Source organism: Xiphophorus hellerii, chromosome 7 (assembly GCF_003331165.1).
Source record: "Xiphophorus hellerii strain 12219 chromosome 7, Xiphophorus_hellerii-4.1, whole genome shotgun sequence".
In the NCBI taxonomy this organism is placed as follows: Eukaryota; Metazoa; Chordata; class Actinopteri; order Cyprinodontiformes; family Poeciliidae; genus Xiphophorus; species Xiphophorus hellerii.
This window is the reverse complement of record NC_045678.1, coordinates 5,643,595-5,657,160: the sequence shown is the minus strand read 5'-3', so window position 1 is coordinate 5,657,160 and position 13,566 is coordinate 5,643,595. Positions and strand designations below refer to the sequence as shown.

The following is a 13,566-nucleotide window of genomic DNA, read 5'->3' as shown; positions in this document are numbered from 1 at the left end:
AGAGAAGTGTAGACGGGAAAATTACAGCAACCGCTTCCTTTTTTTTTGTCATTTTAGTTTGAGAACAACTTGTGGCTCTTTTATCTCTTACGCTACAGCAGCTTTCACAAACCCTCAATACTTTATACAAAAAGCTTCTTTATTGGAAAACACATGATCAAAAGTGTGGCTAAAACTGATAAAATGTTGGACAAAACTTTCAGATTTTGTCCAGGCACCGTGTTGGTTCCCTGACAAATGGACTACATCAATACGAGTCAAGTTAATATTTATTCCGTTTCCTTTAGAGGTCGGTGTCTGGAGTTTGTGATTGGGGCAATAAAAGTCAGTGGTTTGATCTGGGACCCAAGGTTAAGGTTCTTTTCAATAGCAGAAAAACATTATCTGTTGGTTGCTGTATTGCGACTCTAAATAATTGACGTTTGAAGTATTAAATCAAATCAGTGTTTTCTTGATTGTAAATCTCAATGGCTTGTGCTAAAGTATCCCAGTTGGTTGCTTACATTCCTAAATACTTTATGTTCCATTGCAGATAGAAGCTAAAAGCCCAAAACAATGGAATAAAATAACCGTACGTCGTCCAGTTAGCCTTCCTGTTGTTTCCTTAAGCTCGTTGACGCTCCTCTGGGTGGAGATTTGTCATCAGTTATTATTACTGGAGTAATAAGACCGGTGTAAATTTGTTCATAATATTAACTAAGGGTGCATTCCCACCAGCCTTGTTTAGTTCACTTTAATCAAACTCCAGTTTGTGTGAATGCTCAATGAAACTCTGATTAAGACCAAAAAAGCGAATTCTGGTCCAACTAAAAACCTACATTCTTAGTTTGGTTGTGGTTCAAACCATATGTGAATGAAAATGAACCAGATACTGCTCCAAAAGCACAAAGCGGACTATACTGCAGGGCATTCTGGGTAAATACAACCAAAACAAATGCAACTGACTAGTGGGAGAATCGGCTCGTGGTCTTTTACCAAAGACAAAAGTGAAATCCTACAACCGCTAAAATCTGACGCTACTCCACTATTGGTTACATTTAGTGAGGAAGGAAGTTGAGTTCAGTGTCTTCTTCTGAGGTTATAGTGTTGCTTCTTTCAGTGGTTCTTGGTGCAGCGCCCCCACAGGCGAGGAGGTGGACAGTTTTTCCAATGGATTGTGCAATGTGACAGCAAACCACAGCAGCTGAAAATGGAACAAATGTTGCTACTTTGGTCTCAAATCAAACCAAGTCTACCAAACTATCTGGTTAGAAAACACCGTAAATGATGTCAGATCAGGTTTGACACAAAAGGCAGTTGTTTTTGAGGTGATTTATTTAACTTATTTCACAACTACAGTACTCGTTTCTACATTCCTATTAGTACACAAGGCAGTCGTCAAACTCTGCTATGGTACATTACATCCTCAAAGACACACACACACACCTATCCCCCCGGAGAGAAAATCAGGCAGATTTGACAGGGCGGGCTGATATGAACAAGTAAGCAGCAGGATAAAGAAGCAGTTCCTGCAGACGGAACGTCGCTGCAGGTGTTTGAGTCTGTGTAGATTTTAAGTAAGTGCCTGCTGCAGCCCATTAAACATGCGATCCTTACCTGGATTAGGTGTGCGTGTGTAGATGTGTTTGTCAAATTGATGTGTAACTCGCAGTGAGGAGAGGGAGCGATGTTAGCAGCTCTGCTGTTTTTCAGGCTTACGTAAGCCCTGCCTCTTTCAGTCGGAGTTTTCTCTCTCAGGCTCGGGTTGATGGAAAATCAAATTCAATCTCATCTTTCTTCCCCTATCAGCCAGTCAACATGTCACGTTGAGTTTTGTTGCGTGGGACCTTGCTCAACTTTTTTTCCCACTCTGTGCCCTTTTATTATTTTTTTATCACGCTAAAACGTAGCTTTGACGTGAAAGTGGCTGACATTTGCACTTCGGCTCCAGTAAAACGTGACATTTCGTAAGAGAATTCCCTTTTTTCAACAATCAGCATTGTTTTTCCTGGCAAGGTTATTATTGTTAATAATACTAGTTATAATAATAATGATGATACCAATAATGGTAACACTAATAAGATAGTGGTTGTATTTTTGAATACGTGTCATGCTTATGACATGTATGTCAAGAATACATATCTGAGCAAGATTGTAAAAACGTTCATTGCTCCTATAATTAAAAAAATGAGCCATCATGACGGCTACTTTGGGCCACTCTATGGAGGTTTATCTTTTACAAAATCACGTACCCTTAAAAGTAACTGATTTATTAAAATTGTAATAAAGTCTTTCAAAACTTAAATTCACAATAAAAGTAGATGCATTTGATCAACACCAAAAAAAAAAAAAAAAAAAAAAAACCCAGTCATTCCATCTCACATAATCACAAAAATGACAATAAATGACAAACTACATACCAGTCTCGGTTGACAAGACAACATTCCCTTAGTTATGCGCAGGCAGGTCAGAAAGCAGGTTATATTTCCATTGTTGTGGCTCATACAGGCACTGCTGCACCTCTTCTTCTGTCCTGACAACAGTACTAGCGTTCTCCTCATCACTCCCTGTCCAATCGCTGAGTTTTTGTGCATTTGAAAAACAAATTTCACATCGATTCCTGGCCATTTACGTGAACGTACATTCTCCTGAACTTCCACGACAATTCACGTGTCCACATACTGACGAAAAGCCCACCTTTCATCCAGTGAAAGGGTTTAATAAATGTCAGAATGGTGTTCTACTGCCAAAACAGCGAAATCTAATGCAAAGAGTTGCAGAGCGGTGAAATCAACCCCTTAAGGCTATTATTGTGACGGTCTGAAGAAAGTTATCAATCTACTTATCTGTCTTCTTTTGTCTACTTGTTTTTTTGCCGTCCTGTAGAGCATGAGCAGGCCTTTGAGTAGAGTGCTGGCTGCTGAAGCCGCTAACGAGGTAAACAAACTAAATCATTTGGAAAATTCCATACGAACAGCTGAGAGTTCACCTCATCATCAGCCGGCCGCAAAGTTATTTGTTCCCAGAGGACGAGGCCAAACGCATCTTACAAAAAAAAGGTTCCACATCATAAAGTCCAAAATATTACGACAGCGTATTAGGACCATTGTAGATTGAGTTGTGGTACACGTCTACCATCTCTACCAACTAGAACCTCAGAACTTTTCCAGGAAAAACATGGAAATGTTTGAGTTTGAAAAGTCTACAATTTCTCGAAAAAAAAAATTAAAAAAATTCTGAACTCAAAAAGTCAAAATCTTTCCAAAGGTTTGTAATGAAAAATGTTGTAATGTGCTCCTCACCCCTCTTCTGCTTTAGGTATTTCTACATGGTCTTATCATGTGTCACTGGTCAAACTGCTCTCAAGACATATGCAGTGTCTTATAACAGCAGTGGAGAGCTCCTTCATCCTGGAGACTAAGTGTTACTTCCCCAACGTAGAACTTATCTGCCCTCTTTAGCATGAAAGAACAACTCCCTGTCCTTAACAATAGACAAATGGCCAGACCGTCTGTGTTGGGCTCCACAGAATCCTTGGTGCAGAACGATCAAGGATTCACATCACACCATACGTACACAGCTGTACGTAGAATACACCCTACGGACAATACTATGATCCATCAGACTTGCACATCGTCAGTAAGTTCTCATCCGTAACAAGAGTGAGTATTTGATTGGCTGACTCTTCACTACTGATGAACATCACCAGGGAGCTCTCCCCCCTACAGCTGCACCAGACAGTTTGGTTCCGTTTTTCCCCCTCAGTAATCAGATTCATAACCGAGAGTGAGGAGGACTACGTCAAGGACGGTCTCCGTGCGAGTCCGACTGCGAGCGTCCCTGAAGTACACATTACGGTGTGTAGTCGTTAATAAAAACTCATCTATATGATTGTGTCTCAATTAGAACGGGATGTGGCGGGAGGCTCGGCTGGTTTCCCGGTGTCAGAAGTGAAAAATTTAGATTGCTGCACAGTGTGGTCTGACAGACATTGACAGAGAGAGAGAGAGAGGAAGGAAGGGAGACGAGCGCCGCATACCAAACACCCGCCACTTCATTGTTGCACTGAGATACGTCAAAGTTTCGCTGTTCTCCTAATTAAAAGCGCTGATTACCAGCGTGGTGTTAGGGTTACCATGCTTCAGCCCTCTAGACCTGCCAACTCTCATTTTTCCATCAACTATGACAAGGCGTCCAGGTCCTGGACATGGTATGATGTTCTTGGTTTGAAGTGTTGGGGATCATCAACTTCCTTTTGCCAAATGTGACACAGACCTTTGCTCTCTGTTTGGTTTCCACTTTGAAACTCTCCAATGGCCTCCACTGACGTCCAATCACTCTTTCTTATTGCGGAGTCATGAACACGGACCTTAACTGACGCAAACGAGGTCTGCAGAGCTTTAGTTGTACCTCTTGGGTATTTTGTGACCTGCTGGATGAGTCGTTGATGAGTTCTTGAGGTATTATTGGTACGTCGGCCACCTCTTAGAAGGTTCTACTGAGGTATTATGTTTTCTCTACTCTTACTGTAGTTTACTGGAGTCCCAAACCCTTAGAAATGGCTTTATGACCCTCTCCACTCTGATATGGCCTACTTCATGTTGTCAGACAGGTTCTATATGGTGAAGTGATTTATTGATTCTCCAGTTTCAGCCGGCCTTGGTGAAACTGGGTGAGACTAATCACAAGTAATAGTTGAGATATCTTTTTGGGTAGATTTAGGTGTGACTGGAAAGCGGAAGCAAAAGAAATCTGTAAAGGGTTATATTTGTTTTCGCATCATTGAATACAGGAGCTGTACATTTTTGATCAGCAGAATTGTACACCTCAAATGTATTTCCACCAGCTACATTTTCTTTTGTGAGAAAGTTTAGTTACTATGCCTTAGCTGTACTGTTGTTGAGTATTATTGACTAGCACTATAATTCAGTTCCTGTTTTCAATAATAAAATACTCATTTTATCGCTTGAAATGCAATAAAATAGCTAGGGTGTAGTGATCATTTGTTGCAAAGGATACATCTGTAGCTAAAACAATACTTCTAGCATCAACTTGTGAAAAGCTCCGCCCTTTCTGCTCGTCTTAGCATCAGTGCAACGTAGGACTAATCTGTTGGTCATCTTTTGAATTAAGTGATTAATAATTGTATAGCATATGGTGCTTAATCAATTTTTATTTTTTTTTACAGAATTTGAACTAGGTAAAGCTAAAACTATGGCTCTCGAAAAGTTCTTTACAGACAAGGGTCTATTTTTATCTTAAATGCAACATATATTTGTACAGTTGTGACTTAATTGCAGCTGAGTGTGTTGTTTTTTCAGAAAATGACGTTTTTCGAAGTCCCAAAAAGGCCTTAATCGCTTACTAAACAATTAATCGATTAGCTAAATGTATTCGATTAATGATGCTTACTTAATTACTGAATCATTACTAAATGATTAATAACTCGGTAAACGATTAATCATAATGGACTAACAAATTACTAAACAGTCAGTTGATTAACTGCTTAGTAAAAGATTAATTAATTGTTTAGTAACTTTTTAATCAATTAATCATTTAGTAAATGATTAATCAATTATTTGACGATCGTTTGAATAATTGATTAATCATTCCAGCTCAGCTAGGATGCGTCCTGCATGGCCTCTACCAGCGTTAGGGATGAAGCGGATGCCCTTCTGGCTCATCTAATGAAGTTGTTTCATGTTTTCCATCGGGCCCTCTGCGGGTCGCCCGGCGGAGCGCTCTCAGGCGGGTGACCACAGCGGTGCCAGCCCACAAACGGCCCACATAAAACGGCCCGGGCCTGCGTTTGTTTGCGTGTGCACACCAGTGAGTGCCGGTAACGTTTAAGGACGGGAAGTTTAAAAACCGATGTTTAGCAGTTGTTGTTGCGCACGGATCAGGAGTTGGATGTGTGTGTGTGTGGCTTTTATTGCTGGAAACACAGCTTGGATTGGAACTGTCTAAAAAAAAAATCCACTAATGTAGATTCCTGTGCAGTTTTTTTCTTTTCTTTGATGACTTTGGCCTTATTTTTTCTTGTTTTCTGTTTTGCACAGGTAAACCGTGAAGGCGGATCAGACCAAACTGGGCGACACGTCCGCTGGTCCATGGCTCTGTCTGTTTGAGAGGCAATCTGATGACAGGACTTCAGACGACGACAAAGGACGACCTGCTATGGCCAGTGGTAAATAATGAAAAGCTAAAACTGCCTGACAAGACTTTGAGCAAATCAAGGTTGGTGATTTTCGGGATGAAAGATCGTCTGTTTCTGACAAATTCGTTCCAGCAGCTGATGGTCCAGGTAACCTCGGAGCTGAGCAGAACCCCCTGAGCGTCCCCGTTGCTGATCATGGAGCCTGGGCCACAGCCATGAACAACCTGGGCATCATGCCTGTGGGCATCAGCGGGCAGCAGCTGGTTTCAGGTACTGCCTTCTCGCTACTTGAAGCCTTTATTTTCATTGTGTCGAGGATTATGTCTTTATCTCTGGCTACATGTGAAGATGCCTTTTTCTTCTATTTGATGGCCCTTTTCTCTGCCTGCGCTGAGACAATAAAATCATACACTTTAAATCTGAACACATTTAATTAAAAATGTATATCCTGCACTCAGAAAGAGTGTACTAACATGGGCTTGTTGTCAAGATTTACACGTAAAGTAATGGGGGTTTTAAGCTTTAGACCAACAAAAACAAAGGGTGAATAAATGGAAGGTAGAGGAAATATTCTGTTCTTAGAAATGAAAATGTGAAAAGTGCACTTCTTTTCTTTCAATTGATTTTAAATTGCACACCAGAGATGCAAAGAAGTGGTGGAACTCTCTGAAGCGAGAGAATTTGCATTTGTGTGAATTTATCTGCAGCACCAGATGTTTCCAAGCATTGTCCCTCTAACAAGCTTTACTGAGCAGAACTCGCTCCAAAAACGTCCGGCGTTGCTCCTCTGTTGCGACGCCACTTTCCGTCTTTTTGAGATCTGCTTCCAGATATCCAGCTGTGACACTTTTTCTTGGGAATGCAGGACTCAGGGGGGGGAAAAACAGAGATGTGTGCATCTGGAGTTATTCAATCCTTCAGTTTCTGTCCTTCTGTGACGCCCAAATGTTCTGTGATCCTAATAATGAATGTGTGAAAACTTTACAAAAAACCGAAGGATTTATGTGTACTGGATCACTCTGGGTACTAGTGCTTTCAAAATATAACTGAACTCCAACAATACGATATTTATTCTATACGCAAGTTTCTTTTTTAATTTCTGTATAATTATGTTTGTTGCCAGAATGTTTCAGCATGTGGACCCGAATGTGTTCTGTGGTAAAGTAAAATGCATGATGTCATCGTAGCGATGGCATGATGCTCAGCTGCCTTCACCTCTGGAAACATCCGCAGACGTCCTCCTGCGCTACATGTGGGAACGTTTAGGGAACATGAGACAGCCGTGACATGAAGTGAATCTGACACAGCATGTGTTGCTTTTGCTGCGCATCACAAAAGCACGTGTTGACACTTATCTCTGAGAGAGAGACGGTCTCATGTTTACACAGTGGTAGTGAAGGTATCCACGGCTTTTGCCCGACTGAAATGAATACCATGAGATACGAGTGTTCTTAGTTTGGGCTAGCACTTAAATCTGGATAAGTATCAAATTTACAGTAAACAGAATGACACTCTAGAGTCAAAATGAACAACAATAAGCGCAACAGTGAGGATTCTGAAAAGTATGTTTATTTCTGTATTTGACTGTGAACTGGAGTTTTTATTAATCTTTCTTAGTCCTGTATGTAACTGTTTGCAAAAAATGTGTTATGTGTAATATGAGACATGATAACATGAAAAAAAATCAAACTCCTCCATCACTTCCCTGTGGTTCTACTGCCATGTGCAGAAATCCACCATTCCCAGTTAGAAACAACCAATCAGCGCTAGGGAGAGGGTCCTAGTGCTGTCAATCACCCCGGTGTATACACTACTCACATCCTCCTCCTTTCTCTTTGCTAATCTACAGCTAGTTCCCCCACACTGCTATAAATGCTTATGCTAGTTAGCATAGCCACCGGTGGCGGGGGATAAACAGTTTTAATGTAAGTTGTTTCTTCTCCATTTGCTCATTTAGCATTTAACCAAGCCAGTGAAGCTATTGGTGCATTCAAGTGTTCTGCGCTGGCGCAGAGTTATCAGATAAATTGGTAATTCAGTACATTTATGTCTGTGTTTGAAAAACAAGAAGAAACATTTTGAGTCAAATCAGTACTGTTTGTCTGAATCGGATCGGTATCGGCCGATATTAAACCTCAGATATCGGTATCGGAGGTGAAAAAAGTGTATCGTGCATCCTTACTCTTAATCTAACAACAGGAGGTTTGACGTCTCTGCCGACATCCGGTTCTGGATATTGTTTTAATGATGGATAAATACAAGGCCCTCAGGGAGCACACAGAAAATTGTTCTGAAAATTAGCCGCACAAATTGCAGATTTGGGTTTTGGTGGAATCCTACAGGAGCGTCTACTGTTTCCCACACGATTAATAGGTCTGGAGACGTGTCCAGGTCACGCTCGGATGTTTGTTTCAATTAAAGATTAGACTCAGGATAACTTTAAACCTCACGTCGTCGTCTCTCTGCGGCGCGCTGAACGCAGCCACATGTCTCGCCGCCAGGCTGCCGCCGTGGCTCACGTCTTTTGGCGGTTCCGCTTTAAGCCTTTTTTAAAATAATCACATTTACCGGGCTTAAACACTTATTTTTCTCGCTTCAAATTGTGTTTTGTTGTGTTTTTTTTTGCTTTTATTTGCCCCTGATTTTGGCTGTGCCTGCCTGTGTGTGTGTGTGTTTGTGTTTATTTTGCCTCTTTCTCTATCTCTTCCTGTGTTTGCGTCTCTGGCAGAGGCAGAGCCAGAGCTCGGAGCCAGACAAACGAACCTGGCTCGGCTTGATTTTTGGCTTCGAGAGAAGAGCCGAGAGCAAAAAGCGACCCCCGTGTGATTACGACGAATGCGTGGCACAGAGATGTGCAATTTACCTGTCAGGGGGTTACAGCTGAAGGCACTTTAATGAGTTTTCATAGGACCTGAAGAATCTCTTCATGCCGCAGCGGCTCAGATTCATGCTTGATTATCTCACCGCGTGTTTTTATTTCTCTTTTTGATAAGCTTGAAGATCTCCAATATTATGCGGCTCCAATATTATTATCCAAACGTGAAAGCATTGAGTGTCTGCAGCATTGAGTTTGCTTGAATGCTGAAGAAAAAAAAATGCAGATATGTTAGGAATTACTGACCACAGAATAGCTGCTCAGAAAACAAGCCTCTCTAAGTAAAATACGGTTTTAAAAGTGGCAAGATAATAGAGAATTCACTAGAAAAATAAATAAATAATTGCGTAAGTGTTTAAAAGAGCATGATTGTAGCTCAGAGCAGTAGCACAGCACATATGTGTGAATGACAATGCCAGAGGGGCCAGTATATAGAGCCTGTTTGGAGTGCTGGGGAGGTAAAACAAACTACCTGGCCAAACAAAGTGTTTCCACCTGGATTTTAACCAAACCAAAATGGTACGAGCCTCTTGTTGGTTGTATACTGCCTGGTTCCAGCTGCCAACAACCCCAACTGAGGGGTCGCTAACAACCATGTAGAAAGACACGTCCTGTGGTCGTGAAAAAGGTGTTAAACATGTTTGGTCCTCTTTAATTAAACGCCTAGAAAGTCCGATTCGTTTGGGGAGGTGTGAATGCACAATCGAACTTTGATCAGGACCGCAAATGTTTAATACTAACGACAAACGGAGAGGAGACTGCTCCAAAAGTAGGACGCGAACAACAGCGCTGGGCATTCAACCAAAACAAACACGACGGTGAAATGGCTCGTGGTCTTTTGTCAAAGTCAAGAGAGAAATCATACAACCACTGTCTTTATCTTCGCCACCACAGGTGGATGCGTGAACAGGCTTTTCAAAGGGTTTGGATAGTTTGACATCTGAAAAAAGAACAAATGTTTCAATATTGGTCCCCAGTCGAACCGAGTCTACCAGACTATCAGGGGTGGAAACACCCTAACAACGGTCAAATCATTGGCAAGCTTTAATCAGGGGAAACATTTAAAGAGATTAAGTTAAGAACTGTCCAACACATTAAAACTGGAACTATGAATTTCTATTAACTCTCCCGCAGTCTTAAGAGATGGGATCATTTGGATCCCACAGGCTTCCGGCCCTGTGTGCCGTTCGTACACTTTTACTATTTTTCTTTTGTGTGTGTGGTTTCGGGAACTGACGGTCTGACGGGACAACCCCCTATATCGCCGACAATTGCCACGTTCCTCCTGAGCGCTGCTGGAGGGTTAGCTTAAATAATTCCCTTGACAAATACATTATAGCAGCTTATGCTGACACTGAAATCTAAAGCTTTATACTACTGTTGCGTAGGTAAATACAGTATTTTCACTGACATAATGTGGCTTCAATCTCATCTGAACAGAGATATGATGCAACAAAAAAGTAAATCACTGCAGTATTTTTTTGTATTTTTTAAATCGTCTTACTATCTGTAGCTGACTAACTTTCCCAAGATGCTTTAAATACAGGTTCCAGATAGAAAGACTAATTGTATGGACTATCTGTTGTAAATTACTTCTGTTTTATACAAAAATAAATACACTAAGACAGTTAGCAGAAATTTCTGCTGATAACTACTTAATAGTACCACAATTTGAAAAAAATTAATCTGACAGAACTACCCCTTTATCCCAGCAGCAGACATTATTAATATAAATAGACATTTCATGGTGCATTGATTGTTTTTTCAGCAAACTCCCTCTGCCTTTGCCTTACTGTGTGTTTGCTGCTTTGTTTCGTCCAGCGTTTTTCTCCTCTGTCTCTTTAAGAAGCTCCTCTTTCTGAAACCCCGCTTTCAGGAAGTCGTCACGACATGCCTCCTCTATTAACCCCTTAAACAAAGTTTGTACTCGTAAAATGAGCTCAGCAGATGTTTGCTAATTGTTGCTGAGTGGGGGAGGGCTGCCCTGTGAAGTGGAAACTGCAGCTCTGAGGAGGAGCTTCGTCTCAAAGGCGGAGCTAAGTCCCACAAAGTGTTTTGCAGAGCTGAATGGTTGCCATGGAGATTAAAGGATTTCTCGAACATGCATGAAAGAATCAAATAAACACTCCAGTATGTTTTTGATGAGGGAATAACATGATGTAAAGTTAAAAAAAGACATTGCTTTTACATAAACATTGCCCCTTTAAAATCAGTGTTCTCCATCCAATCTGACCAATCTTGAGCCAGTTTGCAAAAGTTAAACAGTATTTTGTCTTGATTTATATCAAATTAGCATACGTGCTAAATTCCCCTCCTCATTAAGTCAACAGAACATTTAAAGCGCCTCAGTCTCTGTTTTCTCTCGTGTCCTGACTGTTCACCCCAGCAGCAGAAGTAACAAAAAAAAAAGGCTTTCACTCTGAATCAGGGCTGCATTTGATCAGTTCTCTGCACAGAGAAACTAAAGAAACATTTATTTCTATTAAATTGCGATTCGGGAGGCATTTGTTCCTCCTGTGACAGCCCCTCTCTCGTGCGATTTGAATCACCGCCTTCGCGGCGGAGCTGTGGGGCCGCCGTGCAGGAGGACTTTCTGCTGACGTTCTGTTCCTCCCGCTCCCTTGTTATTGCAGTGTGGGAGACGGGGGGAGCCTGGCGGGGTGACGTGCGGCGCTGCACCACCCTCCTTCAACCCCCACCCCACCCCACCCTCCACTCCAGACAGGAGAAGCATTGCTGCTGTCGCCTCTGTTTTCTCATTGTTTATCTTCCCCATTCTTCTTCACTTTCTTTGTCCTGGAGAAAAGACACCCTGTTCTTCCTTCCCTCTCCTCCATCTTTCCCACAGGCCTATTTCAGATGATGTGTTTTCAGTTTTTTTATTTCAGTTTTTTTTCTCTTTTTTTTTACCACAGATCCAATCTGCAGCTTTCTCTTTTTCCTATCTGCTACCTCCAAGATTAAAGCGATGCTTTCTTATCTCTTTTGGTTTTCCTTCCTTTGTTGTCTGACCCACTTTTGAGGCTGGGATCTTTTTATGTTTGTGATAAGTTGGAGAGCAGTTTATTAATGTACTATTTGGAGCAGTACTTTAAACAGTACTTATTTGCTAAAAAGAAGAAGAAGAAGAAGAAGCTACTTTAACAAAAGCCAGCATGAGGAAAGCAAGATACCAGTTTTAGGAGACGTTGTAAGTGTGATAATAATCCTTTACGTTGTCATGACGACCTCAGTTCTGCATTTTGTGGCACATCCTCTCAGGTCTCTGGCTTGACAAAGCGTCGACCTGCCAACTATCTCTCTTAAAGCAGGGGTGTCCAAAGTGTGGCCCGGGGGCCATTTGTGGCCTCCTGAGATGATTTTGTTCGGCCCCTGGCCACAAGTCAAGAGTGGTAAAAAAAAAAAATCTGAACAATAGATGACCCCCAAAAATGTGGAAATTGTCCGTTTTTCTTTTAATAAGGCAACAGTCTGAAGCCCTTCTTTAATGAGATGCAGATTAAAAATTAGTTTATTGTTGAGAAGGTAAAAGAAAACTAAACAAGCAAAACAAAAATCACACTCAGCTCATTTTTCATTTAATGAATTTTGTGGCCTGCCAGTAGTTTAAATTTGCCAACTTTTGGCCCCTGGACACCACTGTCTTAAAGATTACAATACGAGAAAACCATTAAAATATATTCTTTCAAACATGTTTAGGTCTGAGCTTTGGCTAGGCCATTCCAAAATGAAAATGTTTTGATCAGAACCATCCATTGCAGCTGTGGCTTGTTTTGGGGTCGTTGTTCTTTTGGTAAGACGAATTTCTGACGAAGTCTTTAACGTATTTCACACATCTAGGCAAATAAGCCGACAATGTAAAACAATTGCTAGAGCGATTTGGACGCGTGTCCTCGACGCGCCTCCTCTCCGACTTTGAGTGTAAACCAGACACGCCTGACGCTGGAAACGTTAGGTGTAGAGCAAAATGCCAAGCGTCTGCATTCAAAGTGCACACGCGTCAAACTTAAGACGCGTTTTTGACGCGCATAAAGCTTTTGAATGTTGTGCAAACTCTAGGTAAATCTTTAAAAAATCATATCCGATTAAGTATTGCCTTCGATAAATTTAATGGTGTATAAATGTTTCATCTTGCCGATCTTATACGGTCTGTGTTGTTTTTTGTTGTTGTTCTCCTGTCTGTCCTACAGAATCTCTGTGTATCCCGAGATTTGACCCCGGACTGAGCCTTATTGGACCAATAAACCCCATGATGGGAGGCATCGGCCTGGTCCCACCTCCACCCATTCCCCCCGACGTGCCTGTCATTAAGGAGATTATCCACTGCAAGAGCTGCACTCTCTTCCCTCAGAACCCCAGTAAGAACCCGTCAGCCCGTGCTCTGGAGGATGGTCGTTTCTTAAAAAGGAAATTCAAAGCAGATTAACCCAAATTCAGGAATAACCACCAGAATATCGATAGGCGTATCAAGTACAGCCTAAATATTGTCTGATAAGTTGCAGATTTGTCCCAGTTTAGAAACGATTAGACTGCGGCGTAATGACGCCTATGCTGG

At 41.5% G+C, this 13,566-nt stretch overlaps 1 protein-coding gene across 4 annotated transcripts in view; it reads left to right on the top strand.

Moving 5' to 3' along the window:
• Positions 1 to 13,566, top strand: part of enox1 (ecto-NOX disulfide-thiol exchanger 1) — a 101,849-nt gene that overhangs the window by 56,034 nt on the left and 32,249 nt on the right. For 3 of the 4 annotated variants that reach the window (XM_032567413.1, XM_032567414.1, XM_032567411.1), the window contains exons 2-4: positions 6,039 to 6,166; positions 6,269 to 6,406; positions 13,202 to 13,369. In XM_032567413.1, the coding sequence (XP_032423304.1) occupies positions 6,157 to 6,166; positions 6,269 to 6,406; positions 13,202 to 13,369 (316 nt within the window). In that variant the 5' untranslated portion in view covers positions 6,039 to 6,156. The remainder of the gene's footprint in view (positions 1 to 6,038; positions 6,167 to 6,268; positions 6,407 to 13,201; positions 13,370 to 13,566) is intronic. The other variant, XM_032567412.1, reaches the window with a different exon arrangement.